The sequence below is a fragment of the Salarias fasciatus genome, chromosome 15 (genome assembly GCF_902148845.1).
Source record: "Salarias fasciatus chromosome 15, fSalaFa1.1, whole genome shotgun sequence".
Taxonomy (NCBI): Eukaryota; Metazoa; Chordata; class Actinopteri; order Blenniiformes; family Blenniidae; genus Salarias; species Salarias fasciatus.
In genome coordinates this window covers 8,032,671-8,047,642 of record NC_043759.1, presented here as the reverse complement: position 1 = coordinate 8,047,642, position 14,972 = coordinate 8,032,671, and the positions used below count along the sequence as shown (strand labels likewise).

General features: G+C 41.8%; 1 protein-coding gene across 1 annotated transcript; it reads left to right on the top strand.

Annotated features, from left to right (window-relative positions):
- The first annotated feature begins 8,510 nt into the window (after positions 1–8,510).
- LOC115401883 (visual system homeobox 2-like) lies at positions 8,511–13,011 on the top strand. The gene is made up of 5 exons (XM_030110253.1): positions 8,511–9,286; positions 9,632–9,719; positions 10,289–10,412; positions 11,876–12,056; positions 12,440–13,011. Exons 1-5 carry the CDS (start codon positions 8,857–8,859, stop codon positions 12,781–12,783), a joined length of 1,167 nt encoding a protein of 388 aa, XP_029966113.1. The 5' UTR covers positions 8,511–8,856; the 3' UTR covers positions 12,784–13,011.
- The last annotated feature ends 1,961 nt before the right edge of the window (positions 13,012–14,972 follow it).

Here is a 14,972-nt window from a genome sequence, read left to right as displayed (position 1 = left end):
TGTGTGTGTGTGTGTGTGTGTGTGTGTGTGTGTGTGTGTCTGCGTGCACTGGTGTGTGCAGGTGTATGACGGCTGCTTCTGCTCCATCTGTGTCTGCCGCTGATGAGTAAAGCCATGAAATAGATCCAGCTGGAGATGTGCGGAGGAGAGGGAGGCCTCCTGGGAAATCATCCACACCTCCACCGGCACCATGTCCACTTCTGCAGCACCCCAGAGGGCTATCAATAAGTGGGTAATTGAATTTTAAGCACAAACACTGCCGTCAAACGGGCGTCGCTGTGTGCACGCGCGGGGGTGTGTGATGCGGTGAGGGGGGTGGGGGGGGTGTTAGCAGTGTGAACATGGTGGGTCTGTCATCCCCCCCCCCCCCCCCCCCCCCCCGAGGGGCTCTGCACAGGAAGGATGAATGTTTAATCCATTAAATAACAATTACAGCCTGTAATGGTGCAGAGTGGCTGGTAGAAAGCAGAAAACAGGGCTGACGTGAAGCGCTGTGCTTCCTCACATCCCAGCGATTAAACATGATTACCCACAAAACACACACACACACACACACACAAGGCCATTTTACGTTTCTCTACATACCTTGTGCTGTCTCTTGTATTTCTGACACACATTTCAGATGATGAAAATGTTCACACATAGATTCTTGTGTTTTAGATCATCTGTATTTAAAACAATCTGATTTATGAGCTCATCAGCAGCCAACTAAATAAAATAACATTTCTATATGAAAGGGAGGAAACCACAGTGTTCACATGCTCAGGGAGAACATGCAAACTTCATCTAGACAGGCTTTCAACCATCACACCGCCGCGTGGCTCAGTTTAGATGTAATAAATCTAAAAAAATATATGCTGAAGTTTCGCAGCTTTTATTAAATTATGTGGAAAATTAACTTCTACTTTATATTGTGTTTTTGCTGGCTCTATTAAAAAAGTCAACTTCTCTTGTGAATAAAAAGACACATTTAAAAACAGCACGGTGGACAAGTCTTGTAAAACAAACAAAAAAAAGCTCGACATACCTGTTAAACTCTTAAACACATTAAAAGTGGTCATAATCATTCCTATATTAGGTTTTTAATCCTATTATAATCCTCATCACTATCCCATATCTTGGATTTTTTTCCTTTTTTTTTCCTGTGACGAGGCGACACATTTTCTAAAAGCCATCCTGCTTCCCCAAACCGCTAAACTCTGTGACTTCTCACTTCAGTCACTTCAATCAAAGATGGAGCCAGCAATTTACAGAAAACCTAAATACATTTTAAAAAAAAAAGGGCCTGCCAGTGTTAAAAAAAAGACTACTTACAATTGAACAGATGTTTGAAGTGATTATGTTTCCTCTTTGACTTTAAATGAAGTGTGTGGTCTGAATGACAAAACATTTGCTGTAGGAAACAGCATTTGCTGTTTATCAACAGCTTAATAAATAGACATCATTTGTTCATATGGATTCAAAAAAATCAGCCACAGAAGATAATTGAGCTTAATATCTTATTTATGTGGTAAAATCTTCATCTTCTCAACTTCAAATTCCTCCTACGGCTCAGTGAAGCACACTTGTTTTTGCGTTGACTTATAGTCCACTCAGTGAAGTTGCTGTTAAATCCACAGAAAAGCCTTTTAAACGAGAGATGAAACTCCAGGGATATTTGGGTCGTTAGAGGATTAGAAAAAAAATTAAGACACAAATGGAGAGCTGAGTGCTCATGTTACAGTTTATTTTAATACACTTGAAAAACATGCAAAGTTCAATGCTCTTATATTCGATATATATACAGTGTAACACCCCCATGTTCTGCTCCAGCAGTTACTGTGCCATTTACTGAATGGCGATTTTGCAAAAATTATACATATATACATACAAATAAGCTTGATTTTGAAAAAAACTTTAGTATATATGCATAAGAGGAAAAAAATGAGAAGGATGAGAAATAAAGTAGCACAAAACAAACAACAAAAAAGGCAGTAGAGCTGTAAATAAGCCATCTGCAAGCAGAAACTGTGGAGTCATTATCACAGAATACACACAATACTTTTTCCTTTTTAGGTTAAAAAAGGAAGAATTTGTGACTCCGCCGCCTTCGAATCCAGTTGAAACCTAACATTCTGCTCATCGTCGTCAGCAGTTGTTCTGCACATGCTCAGTAGAGATGGAGAATAACGTTTTCCTCCAGACTGACTCACAGTTTATTTTCTCCTGCACTTGGGAGTTTTTAGAGTTGACAGTCACCGCAAAAACACTCCAACTTCATCATCTCTTCGTACGAATGTCTGTGTTTTCCCAGTGTTTATAGTGAATTGTTCTACATTTTTCCGTCTGTGTGGTTTCATTAATAAAACAAACAACAGCACAACATGCTGGCCCAACATAGAAACAACACTGTTTTCAGTATTCCTGCTCTTCTGAAGCGAAAGAAAATGTTTGCATTTTCACTTGAAACGTGTGAACACGGCTTTAGTATAGCAAGCTTTTGATTGATTGTTTGTTTTTCCTTCCATTTAAACAGCACCAGTCATTAAAAATGATCATCATATGTATCTTTATGTGACAGCTTTTTAAAATCCATTCCTATTGTAGCAGTATATGTAACGTGAAGGTGAGTTGAAAATAATAATTTAGTGTAGAGTGAAATCTTTCATGCGTTTGCTGACACACACGTACACACACACACACACCCGCGCGCGCAACTGGATGAACACACAGTTTGTCAGTGTGATTGTTAAGTTGCACTCGTGATCCAAAACGAGTTTGCTAGCCGTGGTTTTCTCATGCTGTTCACACAATGGCCCGTATACGGGAGCTGCCTGGTGGCATTGCTTAATTAGGCGAAGAGTTGATTCATTTGCACTAATTGACAGCTAATTAAAGGAGTGAGGGCACATCAAGCTGACGTCTCGCCGAGCTGCGCCTTGACCGCAGGAGAGAGGGTGTTATGAAATATTGAACCTCCTGATTGCCACCTGCCACCGGACGGAGGCCTCAAGCATATGGAGCAGTCTGTTCCTGCGTGTGAGGTTCAACAGGCTCATCCCGCCGTGTTGAAATGCAGCCTGTAGAGCCCAGCTGGCCGCGGCCCGCCGCTTTTCAGCAACTCCGTGAAAACCGAAAGTGAATTCAGCAAAACAAGTCCAAACCGTGGCCGGATGAGCAGGCATCAAACGGTGATTCTTTCACACAATATTGCATCGTTTTTCAGAATTTTCATTCTTAAAGCTCAGCATTTTCGTCATGATGAATTACTTTTCAGGGGTGTCAAACATAAGGCTCGTGGGCCAAAACATATCCACAACAGGCGCCGATCTGGCCCACCAACTCACCAATCAAATTGTAAAAATTTCAAAGAAAACTTTTATTTTCCTACGATAACTTTCTTCAGAGTTGCAGACACAACACAGCACTCAGACCCAAACTGAGATACCGATGATGCTGCCCTGAAAGCTAGCTGACTAGCGTTAGCCTCAGAAAGTTTTTGAGAATATGCAAAATGTGACAGCAAAAGGAGGTTTGTTTGTTTGTTTGTGTGTTTTTGACATTTCGGTGTGTTTTACACCATTAAGTGGCTTTATGTTGACATCATGTTAATTTTTTTCAGTAATTTTTTTGATTTTCTGAAAACATCAACAATCTCATCACATATACCCCCACAACTAACAAAAGATTTAAGTTGAAATTTAAAGGTTTTTATAAAGGTACTATTTTATCAGTCCGATCCACTCAAGATGAAATTTGGATTTGGGGGATTGCCTTTTCCTTAGCTTTAGGTTTTTTTTCCACCTTTTATTCTTCTGAGAACAAGTCATTATGAAAAAAGTAGAATTTAAAACTATCACTGCTTTTACGAAAACATGCATTTCTTTAAACTGTTGTTATTGTAAGTGAAACTGGTACTCTTAAAATAGTACATGAGCTACAGCAGCTCCAGACTGTTTTTAAAGACTGACCTGACACTGTGCTAGATCCTCACACACGGTACAGCACTTTGGCTGTGAGACTGGGATAAGAACAATACATTTAAATAAAAATAAAATTAGACGAACACCAGTTAAAAGTGCATATTTAACAGTCACATGTTTTGGAGTTTAATACTTGTTGAAATATGAAAGGATCACTGTATTGTGGACCACATATGTTAGAAAACAACCCCAGGTCGTTTGAAACTCTCTATCTTTTACCCTTCAGTTTGTACATCATCTTTTCACTTGGTATGCATGACGCGAGTTCCTTCATCCATCTAACAGATGTAGGCGGTAATACATCTTTCTCATGCATATGCCGGCTGTGTTGAGGAAGTTCTAATAAATTTGAGTTGTTTTTTTTATTGACTTTCACCATAGCTGGAGGATAACTGTTGGCTCTATGGGACTGGTTATTCCAGTAATATCAATAGAGACTTTGAGTAAAGTCACCCAGTATGAATTAAGCCAGGGACATTGTTCCTGTTCCGGATCTGCATCTTGGGCAAAACTGGGAATACCGAGGCTGTTCTGTGGAAAAGTTTGTATTGTGTAATTCTGTGGCTACACAGTCATTCTCAATCCCCGTCTTCAACGTCGAGGACTTTTAACACAATCTGTCTTCACTTCTGAAGACCACAAGCTAAATGATCCTGAGGCTTTTTGGAAGCGGCCCCCGAGTCCTGCCTGTCCCCCGGGACGGGACGGGACGGGGACGGGACGGGGACGGCGCTCTCTGCAGGAGCCCGGGAATAGGCTGTCTTCATGTCTGCTGGTGCTGCCATGTGAATCAAAAAAAGACAATTAGGGGCTTATTAGTGTCTGGGAGAGATGTTCCTCACAGGGCGTCCGCTCGCCGGCTTGGCCCCAGCTCCGAGTCGCTGCCATAGCTCAAAACAGTCAGGGGCATTGTCTCACCTAATTACGCTGAAACCGGAGGCCCCTTTTTTGTGTTGCCACTGCCATGCCTGTCCGGTTCCCTTCTCCTGCCGAGCCGCTAGTCCCTGTCCACCGTGGAAGTGTGCTAATTAGACAAGAAATGGGCCCAAGTAATTATGTCAGCTCTTGTTAAGAGCAGCCACAATGAGAAAAATTATTTTGTCAAGAAAAGTTTTGGTGTGGGGAGGGAGGGGGAAGCTTGCTCTCTCTCTCTTTCCCTCTCTCTCTCTCTCTCTCTCTCTCCCTCCCACGTTTCCCAGAGTCTTTTTCCTCATTACCCCAATCACACATCTGCACATGCACACAACGGGGGAATGCGGCACACTCTGCAAGTCAGAGTCCCCGACAAACTTCAGAGCATTAATAGATGCACTCATACAGAAATGGAGACTATAGAACGGCAATGGCATGAAGTTATTGCCCTAATTAATGCTTTGTGCCCACGCAGTAAACTGTTGAATCACCGGTGCCGCATTGTTCGGACTGTGAGAGCTTTTTGTTTCTGCAGCCTAATAGGATGTTTTGATCAACGGCTGTTTGGTGACCCAGCTCGTCTTCCTAAACGCCGAGCTCTGGGAAACGGCAATTAGCTAGATTAGAAGAGCCATTTCTGGAGACCTCAAACAAAGACAAAGATAGATCAGACAGAGAAAGGGCTGAGCATGGTTCAGAGTCGCTGCCACAACAAGAATGACCCAGACTGAATTCATCCCACAGAAACACTCAGTGCCGAATAAATTATCGCTCAAGTTTAATGAAGGCCTCTTATGATTAGTTGAGATTAAATTATGTATTTCCATCAAGTGATTGTCATTCAGTAAACCAAACTGTGGCTATTTGTCCATACAGACAACAGAAGATGGGCTCAAGAGTTCCTTTTTATGACTGGAGCATTTTAATCGCTTGTAAGAGACCAATCTGCACTCCGCACTGTTACCACTGTGTGCTGAGAGGTTGTAGAATTAATACATTTTATGTAACTATGGAAAAACTGCCCCAAAAAATGATGAGTTACATTTTGATGCTGCTGCATTTAAAACACATATAATATCATGGAAAAGTTGAAATACTCATAAAAACATATTTAAATTAAATGTGATGATAATGACTCATCATTTAAAAAAAGAAAAAAACAACTGATCTTTTAAAATACTGAAATAGTGTGACTGTATTTTAGATTTCCATCACCTAAAACCTATTCCAGTTTATATAACTAAATTTCTCTGGTGGTTTGTCTTTTAGATAGTTTTCAAGTCAAGTGAAATATTTTGAACTGAAGAAAATTTCAATATTGAGAAACACAAATCAACAAATATGTCATTTATGAAAAGACCTCAGATTAAATTAAGACAGACTTATGGTGTTTTTGAAGAATTGATTCAACTTTAATGACTATTCAAAGTGACATAAATACATAATTTTAGATCAAATGTTTTTTACGTTACTTAATATCAACAAATTCATGCTGAAATGTTGTTTTTTCTACTGTGATTTTACTCTCATGTGTTTGAATTGATTTGACAGAATTGTGTGTGTGTGTGTGTGTGTGTGTGTGTGTGTGTGTGTGTGTGTGTGTGTGTGTGTGTGTGTGTGTGTGTGTAAAAACCTCATTAGCATGGCTATTGGTATGGCATTGATCTCTTCATTCACCCCTAATGAAACGTCTAATAGCTTCTCTGGAGGGCCTGGAGGTAATTTGAATTGAACTTTTTTTTTTTTCTTCTTCTTGGCTGATTTAATTTTTGATTTTTGATTTTCAGTTCATTGATTAATGAAGCTCACAAACTCCTTGATTTTGATGAAAACCAGTTAATGACACCCCCTTGTTTAGTTCCCTTAACCCACCCCTCTATATTTCTTGTCCTCCGGGGCCTTTTGGATGAAGGACGCAGAGCAACAGATACAAACCTGACGCGCACAACCGACACAGAGCCGATAATTGACTCTATCGGGCTGATGCCACATCTCCTGATCATATCAGCACCTAATCTGCGGCCGGTCCGACCGGCCGCCTGGAGGGTGCCACGCTCCCCCAGAGGGACCACCTCTTTTATTTATTTATTCATCGCCACATGTCCCACCGACAAAAACGTCGCATCTCGCGGCGCGTCCACTCATCTCCATAAACTCTCCCCTGCGTAATGATCGGTCCAGATGTCCGAAAGCGTGCCTCAAATTATCTCCGAACGATTGAAACTCCCGCAATAATTAAATAATAGCTGATTAGAGGAGCAGTCCGTGTGAAGACGAGAGTATTTTTTTTTCCCCTTCCTCTTCATTTCACAATCCAGTGGCTCTGAATTTGAGCTGGGGTTTATTCTGCGAGAATTAAAGGGAAGCTGCACATGATTTCCCCTGACATCCCAAATCTCTCTGTTTTTCCGTTTGCTCTCACTTTCAAAATCGGATTAACCCTCAGAAACATTGTGTAACCTTTCAGTCTATGTCAGTTTTTTATGTTTTTTTTTTTTTTTTTTTTTTTTTAAATTCTGGATTTCAGACCTCAAGCTCTAAAAGGAAAAAAAAAACACTTGAACGTGAGGAGGTAAATAAATCTGTTGCTCCGCCGTGCCCTGGCGTTTGGTCCCCTCTTTGTCTGGTACTTAATTGCCACCCTGGTGTGCCCTAAATACCCCGATCTGGGACATTGTATTCTTTATCTTGTGGCCCGTCAAAGAATAATAATAATAAAAAAAAAAGCTTAATAACCTATCAACAGATGCGCAGACTGCCGCCAAAGACAAAACGTTTAGTGCGTAAACCTAATTAGAATATGCAAATGAGTCCGTGTGAGTTATGGGGGACGTTGGGGACGGAGCTGGAGTAACGGATCAATCAGTTCACAGGCTGCATTAAAAAAAATCCCTTAACTGATTAGTTTACTGAGAGAAGTTGTGAGATTGTAAGGTTTTTTAATATTTGGAAATATTTTTATTCAAGAGCTTCCTGTGCGCTTCTTTACTCTTGTGTAAAATCGTTATTATAAACCCTATATGATTTTATTTTATTTTACTTTTTTCAAAATGTGTTAATCTGGGCTAATGAATACTTATTGGTGTACTTTGGCGTCGCATTCAAACTACATCAAATGAAGCGTGTATTCCACACAGCGTCACATTTTACGCAAAAACACTTAAATGATATTAATTAGCAAACACTTGTTACTACAACTGCATCGTAAAAAGGTCATGATGGTGTTTTATCTCGGCATTTTACACTTCTCCTTTTGAATATCCATGATTTGTTTTTGCCTTTTTACAGGGTCACCACAGAAACTTGTAACTTACACCGTGGACTTAGTTTTTACGCATGATGCGCTTCAGGGCGCGATCGGGAATCGAATCACTGTTCTCAATTCAAAGCTGCACCAGGCAGAAAAGCGAAATGTTTCGGTGCATTTCGATCTGATGTTCCTCGATCTGAGGGATTTATCCAGCGGATTAGGTCTGAGTCTGAGTCTGGTCGAAACAAAACGGAGTGAAAGTGCGATCTCCTTTCTCCAGAAACCTCTCTCCAATCCTGATTTTATAAGTTGGATTGTATTTCTGAGGATTTGATCTCATCTAGTCGCTGGACCCAGAAACAAAATATTAACTTATATGAAAAGATGAACTAATTATCAAGCTTTAAATTCTAAAATTAGAATACTTTAGATTTTAATTGCGTCGCTGATCATCAACAGTGTGAACATTTGAAGAAATTCACGAACTGTCTCTCAAAGCAAACGATTCCGCATTTCCGTCTCATTTAATGGTCACTAATCGGCTTTAACCTCGTTGATGAGGCTTCATGGAGCTGTCACAAACTTGAGCCTGCGGTCTCTCTCCCTCTCCCGCGCTGTGATTGGCTGCCTCCTGATGCCTGTTGCATAAAAACAGGCTGGAGATCCAGAGAGAGCATCACACTGCCTGCACCGGGACAAAAAAAGAAAAACAGAAAGTCTCCCCACACCATCATGACTGGGAAGGATGGAGTTGTGCTTTCGGACACGGAGAACAGCCAGAAGCCCCCCTCGCAGACCTCTGTGAACCACGGAGGATCCCCGCAGCCCCCCGCGGTGTGGAAGATGGCCCCGACCGCGCAGCGGCGCACCGGCTTCGGGATCCAGGAGCTGCTCGGCCTCAACAAGGAGCCGCCGGCGGCGCCGAGGCGGCCGCTGGAGGCTCTGCCGCACCGGGCGCACGTCCTGGCCGCCAGGTCGGCCCTCGGACACGGCGGGCTCGGTGTCAGCATGGGCCTGCTGGGACCCGAGGGAATACACTCGTTTTACAGTCAGCCCGCTTTCCTGGAGGTTCTGTCCGAGGCGCAGAACGTGCACCTGCAGCCGCTGCACAGGGCGGCGCACATGGACGCGCAGATGGATGCGCAGCACTCCGCCAGCTCCGGTGAGTCCCGGAACAAGTCGAATTTCACCTCTTGTCTATCAGCACGCAGAATTTTACATATTTTTGTTGCTGATTTTATTCTCTGCTGCAATAATTTCATGCGTAAAATGAGAATTAACTGAAAAAAATGCTTTATTTAATAACTCAAATTTCATAAAAACTCAGTATGATTTTTTTATGCTAAATATTTAAACACTTGGCCTTCACGAGGCCTTGCCATTTATTTTTGCCCATTGTGTCTCAAAATTGGAACGAATTTCCTCCATTAAATTTTTTTAATTTACATTTCTTGTGTTTCTTTAATAAAAGGTATTTTAAAGGTGATTGTTGTTGTTCCTCTCACAGATTCCGATGATTTGAGCTCCTCCGGTGATCAAAAATTCTCCAAATCCTCATTGAGTCAAAGCAAAAAAAGAAAGAAGAGACGACACAGGTGAGGGAAAGTGATCAGAGCCATGGTGTACAGACAGGAATATGCTGGGCCTTTTGATTGAGATTTAGTTTGACAAATGTATTAATTGTAATTTCCATCATAGATTTTTTTTTCTATATTTCTCCCCATGTTGAAAAAAATATGAATCAATTTTTTGGAATAGCTTTTTATGAAATTAAAAAAAGGGAAAACATTCTCAGTTCTCATCTTTTCATTCTGCTGTTATTTCTGTATCTGTTTCACATGTTTATATTAAAAAAATAACAGTTTTACCAGCATGAAATTTAATAGAGTTTAAAAAAACATATTCTTCCTATTTCAAATATTGTAGCTCTTGTAGATATTAAAGAACTATAGAAATGAATTAAGATGCTGCAGAATAGAATCATTTCACAGAATATAAAACCAGATTAAACTTTGGGTATAATACCTTTTTAAAAAATTAATAAAAACAATAAACAAAGCAGTAATTGTGTCGAACCAATAGGAAATTATAAGGGTCATTATTACGTTTCCAGGAAGTTCTGAATGGAAAAATGAATATTTCCTCTGCCTTATTGAATCTGCAGAACCATTTTCACGTCGTATCAGCTGGAGGAGCTGGAGAAAGCCTTTAACGAAGCTCACTATCCGGACGTGTACGCCCGAGAAATGCTCTCCATGAAGACCGAGCTGCCCGAGGACAGAATACAGGTGGGAATGAAGAAACAGTATGGATGCTTCTCTCGGAGAGGAAACCGATAAATCATGTATTCCCCGCAGTCTGGGAGCATTAGGTTGAGATTACAGCCACTGATTGGTAAAAGCAGCTTCAGAGCCACACAAACAGGCCGCGGCCGTCGCACCGCTCCCGCACAAACCGCCAATTCATCCTCGCGGTAATTAGTTAATAGTGGAGGAGTTATCACGTCTCTCCCGGCGCGAGGCAGGCCGCAGCCACCAAATGCAATGATAACTACATAGAAATTAATTAGCGGAGGTCAGCGGCAGAGCGGAGGGCCGCTCCAGCCTGCTATGAGCATTTTAATTTCCCGTGATATTTGAGCGCCTGTCTCCCATCGACCAGGCCTGGAAATTAACTTATTTTTCAATCAGCCTCTTTGCCCCCAGTCCCCACTCGCACCCCTCCCCACTCCCCCCACCCCTCCCCTCTCACAGCAAGAAGACACACGCACACACACACACACACACACACACACACACACACACACACACACATTCGTGCACACTCACACTGTTGCTGTCAAAAAGCATGATTGCTCATCTGGGGCCCATCTTTTTATGAGATAGAGGTTATCGTCACATCTACCTGAATAGCTTTCCAGGCCTGGCTTTGATCGTTTTTAATTCCAAGTCTGCACACACACACACACACACACACACACACACACACACACACACACACACACACACACACACACACACACACACTGCACCTCACAACCTCATTCTTCCTCCCCGGCCATTTTAGGACTCCCCCCCCCCACATTCTCCTCATCCATATTCACAGTCGTGCTGAGACTATTACAAGGTCTGGCTTGGAGGGAATCAATTTATGCACTTGAGGAGCCACAAGCAGAACAACACGCACACACCGACGTGCACACACACTTGACAGAAGAGATACAAGACAATATATTCTACAGATGAGGAGGGAGTGAAATATTTAACTGAATTCCAGTGTTGCCGAGTTATTTGGATTTCAGTCCATATTGGGACGGTGAAAATGGATGTGCACAAGCAAACTGTCAAATCTCAGTCAGCAGCAGTGGAAATGAGCTCCTGCAGTCAGTCCTCCTCAAAGCAGATGGTATTAATCCTCTAATATTTATATCCTAATCTGCAAAATGGAAGATTTCTGTATTCAGATGGCGCAGACTATAAATGAGAAGCTGAAAAAAAAAAAAAAGCACTAACCGCAGTTTTATGACTAACGTAGAGATTGTGGCTTTGCTTTGGAGATTGAGTTGTTTCCATCCCCCTCCTCACACTGTGCACGGGTCCCTTCAACCAATAGTGTACAAACACCTTGGATGAAACCAGGCTTTATGTATATTTCATGAACAAATGACACATCTATTACTGGCTGAAATTCGATTCCCATCCTCTTGCTGTTGGAATACACACTGAACTGAGAATCTGGACTGTTTGCACAGGTGTGGTTTCAAAACCGTCGAGCCAAGTGGAGGAAGAGGGAGAAGTGTTGGGGCCGCAGCAGCGTGATGGCGGAGTACGGCCTGTACGGCGCCATGGTCCGCCACTCCATCCCACTGCCCGAGTCCATCCTCAAGTCGGCCAAGGAGGGCATCACGGACTCCTACGCTCCCTGGCTGCTGGGTGGGTCACACATCAGTCAGGTTTTTTAAAGAAGAAGACTGTGTTTGAGGTTTGAGTCCAGGCTGGATTCATCATGGCACAAAGTGACACATCAGAAGCCAATGAAAGTATCAGCCTGTCAATAAAAGGTGTCAGTCAATACGGGGATAATCCCACTTCATCAAGACGGATTAGAGCAAATCTCCCTCGCCACCTCGTGTCAATTGATTACTTTAAATCCTTTAAATCAATGAGGACGCTTTAATTGAATAAGAGCTCTCATTTCCCTGTGCGCTCTGACTCTCCCTCAAGTCTTTCACAGTGTGTTAAAATGTCAAAAACCTCATGTAATAGTACAGAAATTAATTCAACAAGTGACACTAATGACCTGTTTTTTAACCCAGGTATGCACAAGAAGTCGGTTGAAAGTACACAGACCACTCCAGGAAAGCCCTGCAGCCTCACGCCTCCGCCGCTGCCGCCACCACCGCCCGCTCCGGCGGCGGAGAAGAAGACGACGATGGACAAAGCGACGATGGAGGACGACGCGCAGAAACAGAGCAAGGACTCTATCTCGCCTTTTTCTAAAGAGGAACTGAGGGAGAACAGCATCGCGGCGCTGCGGGCGAAGGCGCAGGAGCACAGCGCCAAGATGCTCGGGACAGTTTCTGAGAGAACAAACAGTAAAGGGGACGCCCAGGAGCAGCCGACGGAGGAGGAGACGACGGAGGCGGACAAGAGCAAGTGAAGAGGGACGGACGTCTGGACCAGGCCGGAACCATAAACCGATCATTTCTTTATACGTCACACAGTAGCGTTGGCCTCATGTGAACGGCTTCCTCTTTGACTCAATCAATGATCTTATTTCTGCCTCTTCGGATCCCGACAGACGCTGAGCAGTTCGCCAAAACTGCATTTTGGTAGGAGAGATGAGAAATACTCCCCCGACGTTTGTGGCAGATGGTCTGACCCGGAGCTCCAGCAGAGCACACACAAACATATTTATTTCCTGTGACGTGGCAGCTTTTTATGCAACAGAAATAATAAACCTTTCACTATGGAGGATTGGAGCAGGAGAACACGATGCAGCAAAGATCTTTATCGACTTTAAAAACTTGAACTGATGGATTGTTTTACAAGATATTCAGGTGTTGCTTTGCGGCTACGGCCATTCATTCTGTACAATCCCCGCTCCTCATGAACATGAGTTTGTTTCTTTTCTGCTGTTGAAATAATTATGCTGTAAATATTGAAATTGTTCAATAGTCACCTATGCTGTATATTAAACATGTTATCTGTTTGTCTCTGTATAAATGTAACTGTAGTCGAATTAAAAGTTACTAATATCTAAAATGTCTTTTCCTTTCTGTCACTTTGTGCTTCCAGAAGACTCTGCTGCTCTCCTGAAATCCAAAATACTGCTCTTAGCCTACACTTAAAAATAGGCAAAACTGAAAGTTGTGTAAATGGAGTCAAGCCTGTGAATCATTATCTGTTTGCACCTGAAACAACAGCAGCTCGCCGAGCTCCGCTAAACACTGACGGCTTTGATGTGCTGGACAGTAAAACATATAAAAATGCTCCACAGTAAAGTATAACATGTAGCAACGTCAGCCAGATGGTTTTTGAGCATTACCTTACAGCTGATAGTGTTATTGTTATAAGAAAACTTGAAATAAAAAGCTTCAAAAGTCATGCAAGGCAGCATTGAGCTGGGATGTTTTAAGTTCAGGGGTCACATATAGACCGATTTCATCTCAAGTGGGCCGGACCGGTAAAATCGAGCCGTAATAGCCTTTAAAATTTAAACTTTAAGGATTTTCTTTGATGCTGGGTGTACGTGAAGAAAATGTTATCTTCACAAAATCAAACGATTACTGCCAAAAACAAATATATCTCCACATAAAGCCAATTTTACTCACCCTGACGGAGTGGCTTTGAGGCTAATGCTAGTTAGCTATGTTTCGTAGCAGCATCACTGATATCTCGGGTCTCAGTTTTGTGTTGTTTCCATTACTCTTAAGAAAAAAAATGTAATTAAAAAAATTGGTGATTTCTTTGATATTTTTTACATTTGTTTGGTGGGCCTGGTTGGAGCCTCATGCGGCCTGATTTTGGCCCACGGGCCTTATGTTTGACACCTCTGATGTAGAGCACCACAGGGGGGCTTTGGGAGTAGTATTTTTGTGTAGTAGCGGCACTATAAATGTCTCAGAAAACACCATCAGTGACTTGTCCAGAAGTAACACTGGAATGTATGATTTTACAAGACCTGTGAAACCACTATGTTCAAAATGTATTTATAATACGATTTGTTTTTTTGAGTATTTAGGAATCAAAGTGTTTTGACACCAAATTGTCCAATAACACAGTTACACTTTGATGGGAAGCTGAATATTTTAGATCTTAAAACAGGGACAACAGGTAACAAATCTTACTGTTTTAGACCTGAGACTGCTGCAGTGAAAAGAACTGTGAGGAAAAGACTTCCACTGTACAATCCATGCTCTGATATCTTCAGAAAATTATTTTTACTAGAAGTGGCTCCTTTCTTTGTTCTTTGATACAGATTTTACTTGAATGGGGTGAAATTTGAAGAAATCCTCACCATTTGTACATACCGTATATAAAAAACTTAATATTGAGCATAGATTAATGTTTTCCTAAAACATCATACAACATTGATTACACAAAAATGGACTGTAATAAAGAAATGTGCACAAGTACAGATTGTATTAAATAAATAACACTGGTAAAATAATAAATGTTGGAAGTAAGTATTTTCCATCAATACAATAAAAACACATTGAAGCATTGTTCTGATCATTATCCTAAACATGTTTTGATTGTACACAGTTTGGTCTCTCTCTCTCGCTCTCTCTACCATGTCTGCCATTGTATAACATGGTATGTAGCACTTTGTTAATGTTTATCCTG

Coding starts and splice junctions, on each gene's coding strand:
- LOC115401883 (XM_030110253.1), top strand. CDS start 8,857: ATGACTGGGAAGGATGGAGTTGTGCTTTCGGACACGGAGAACAGCCAG. Junction 10,413..11,875: donor TGCCCGAGGACAGAATACAG/GTGGGAATGAAG, acceptor CTGTTTGCACAG/GTGTGGTTTCAAAACCGTCG. Junction 12,057..12,439: donor CTACGCTCCCTGGCTGCTGG/GTGGGTCACACA, acceptor TTTTTAACCCAG/GTATGCACAAGAAGTCGGTT.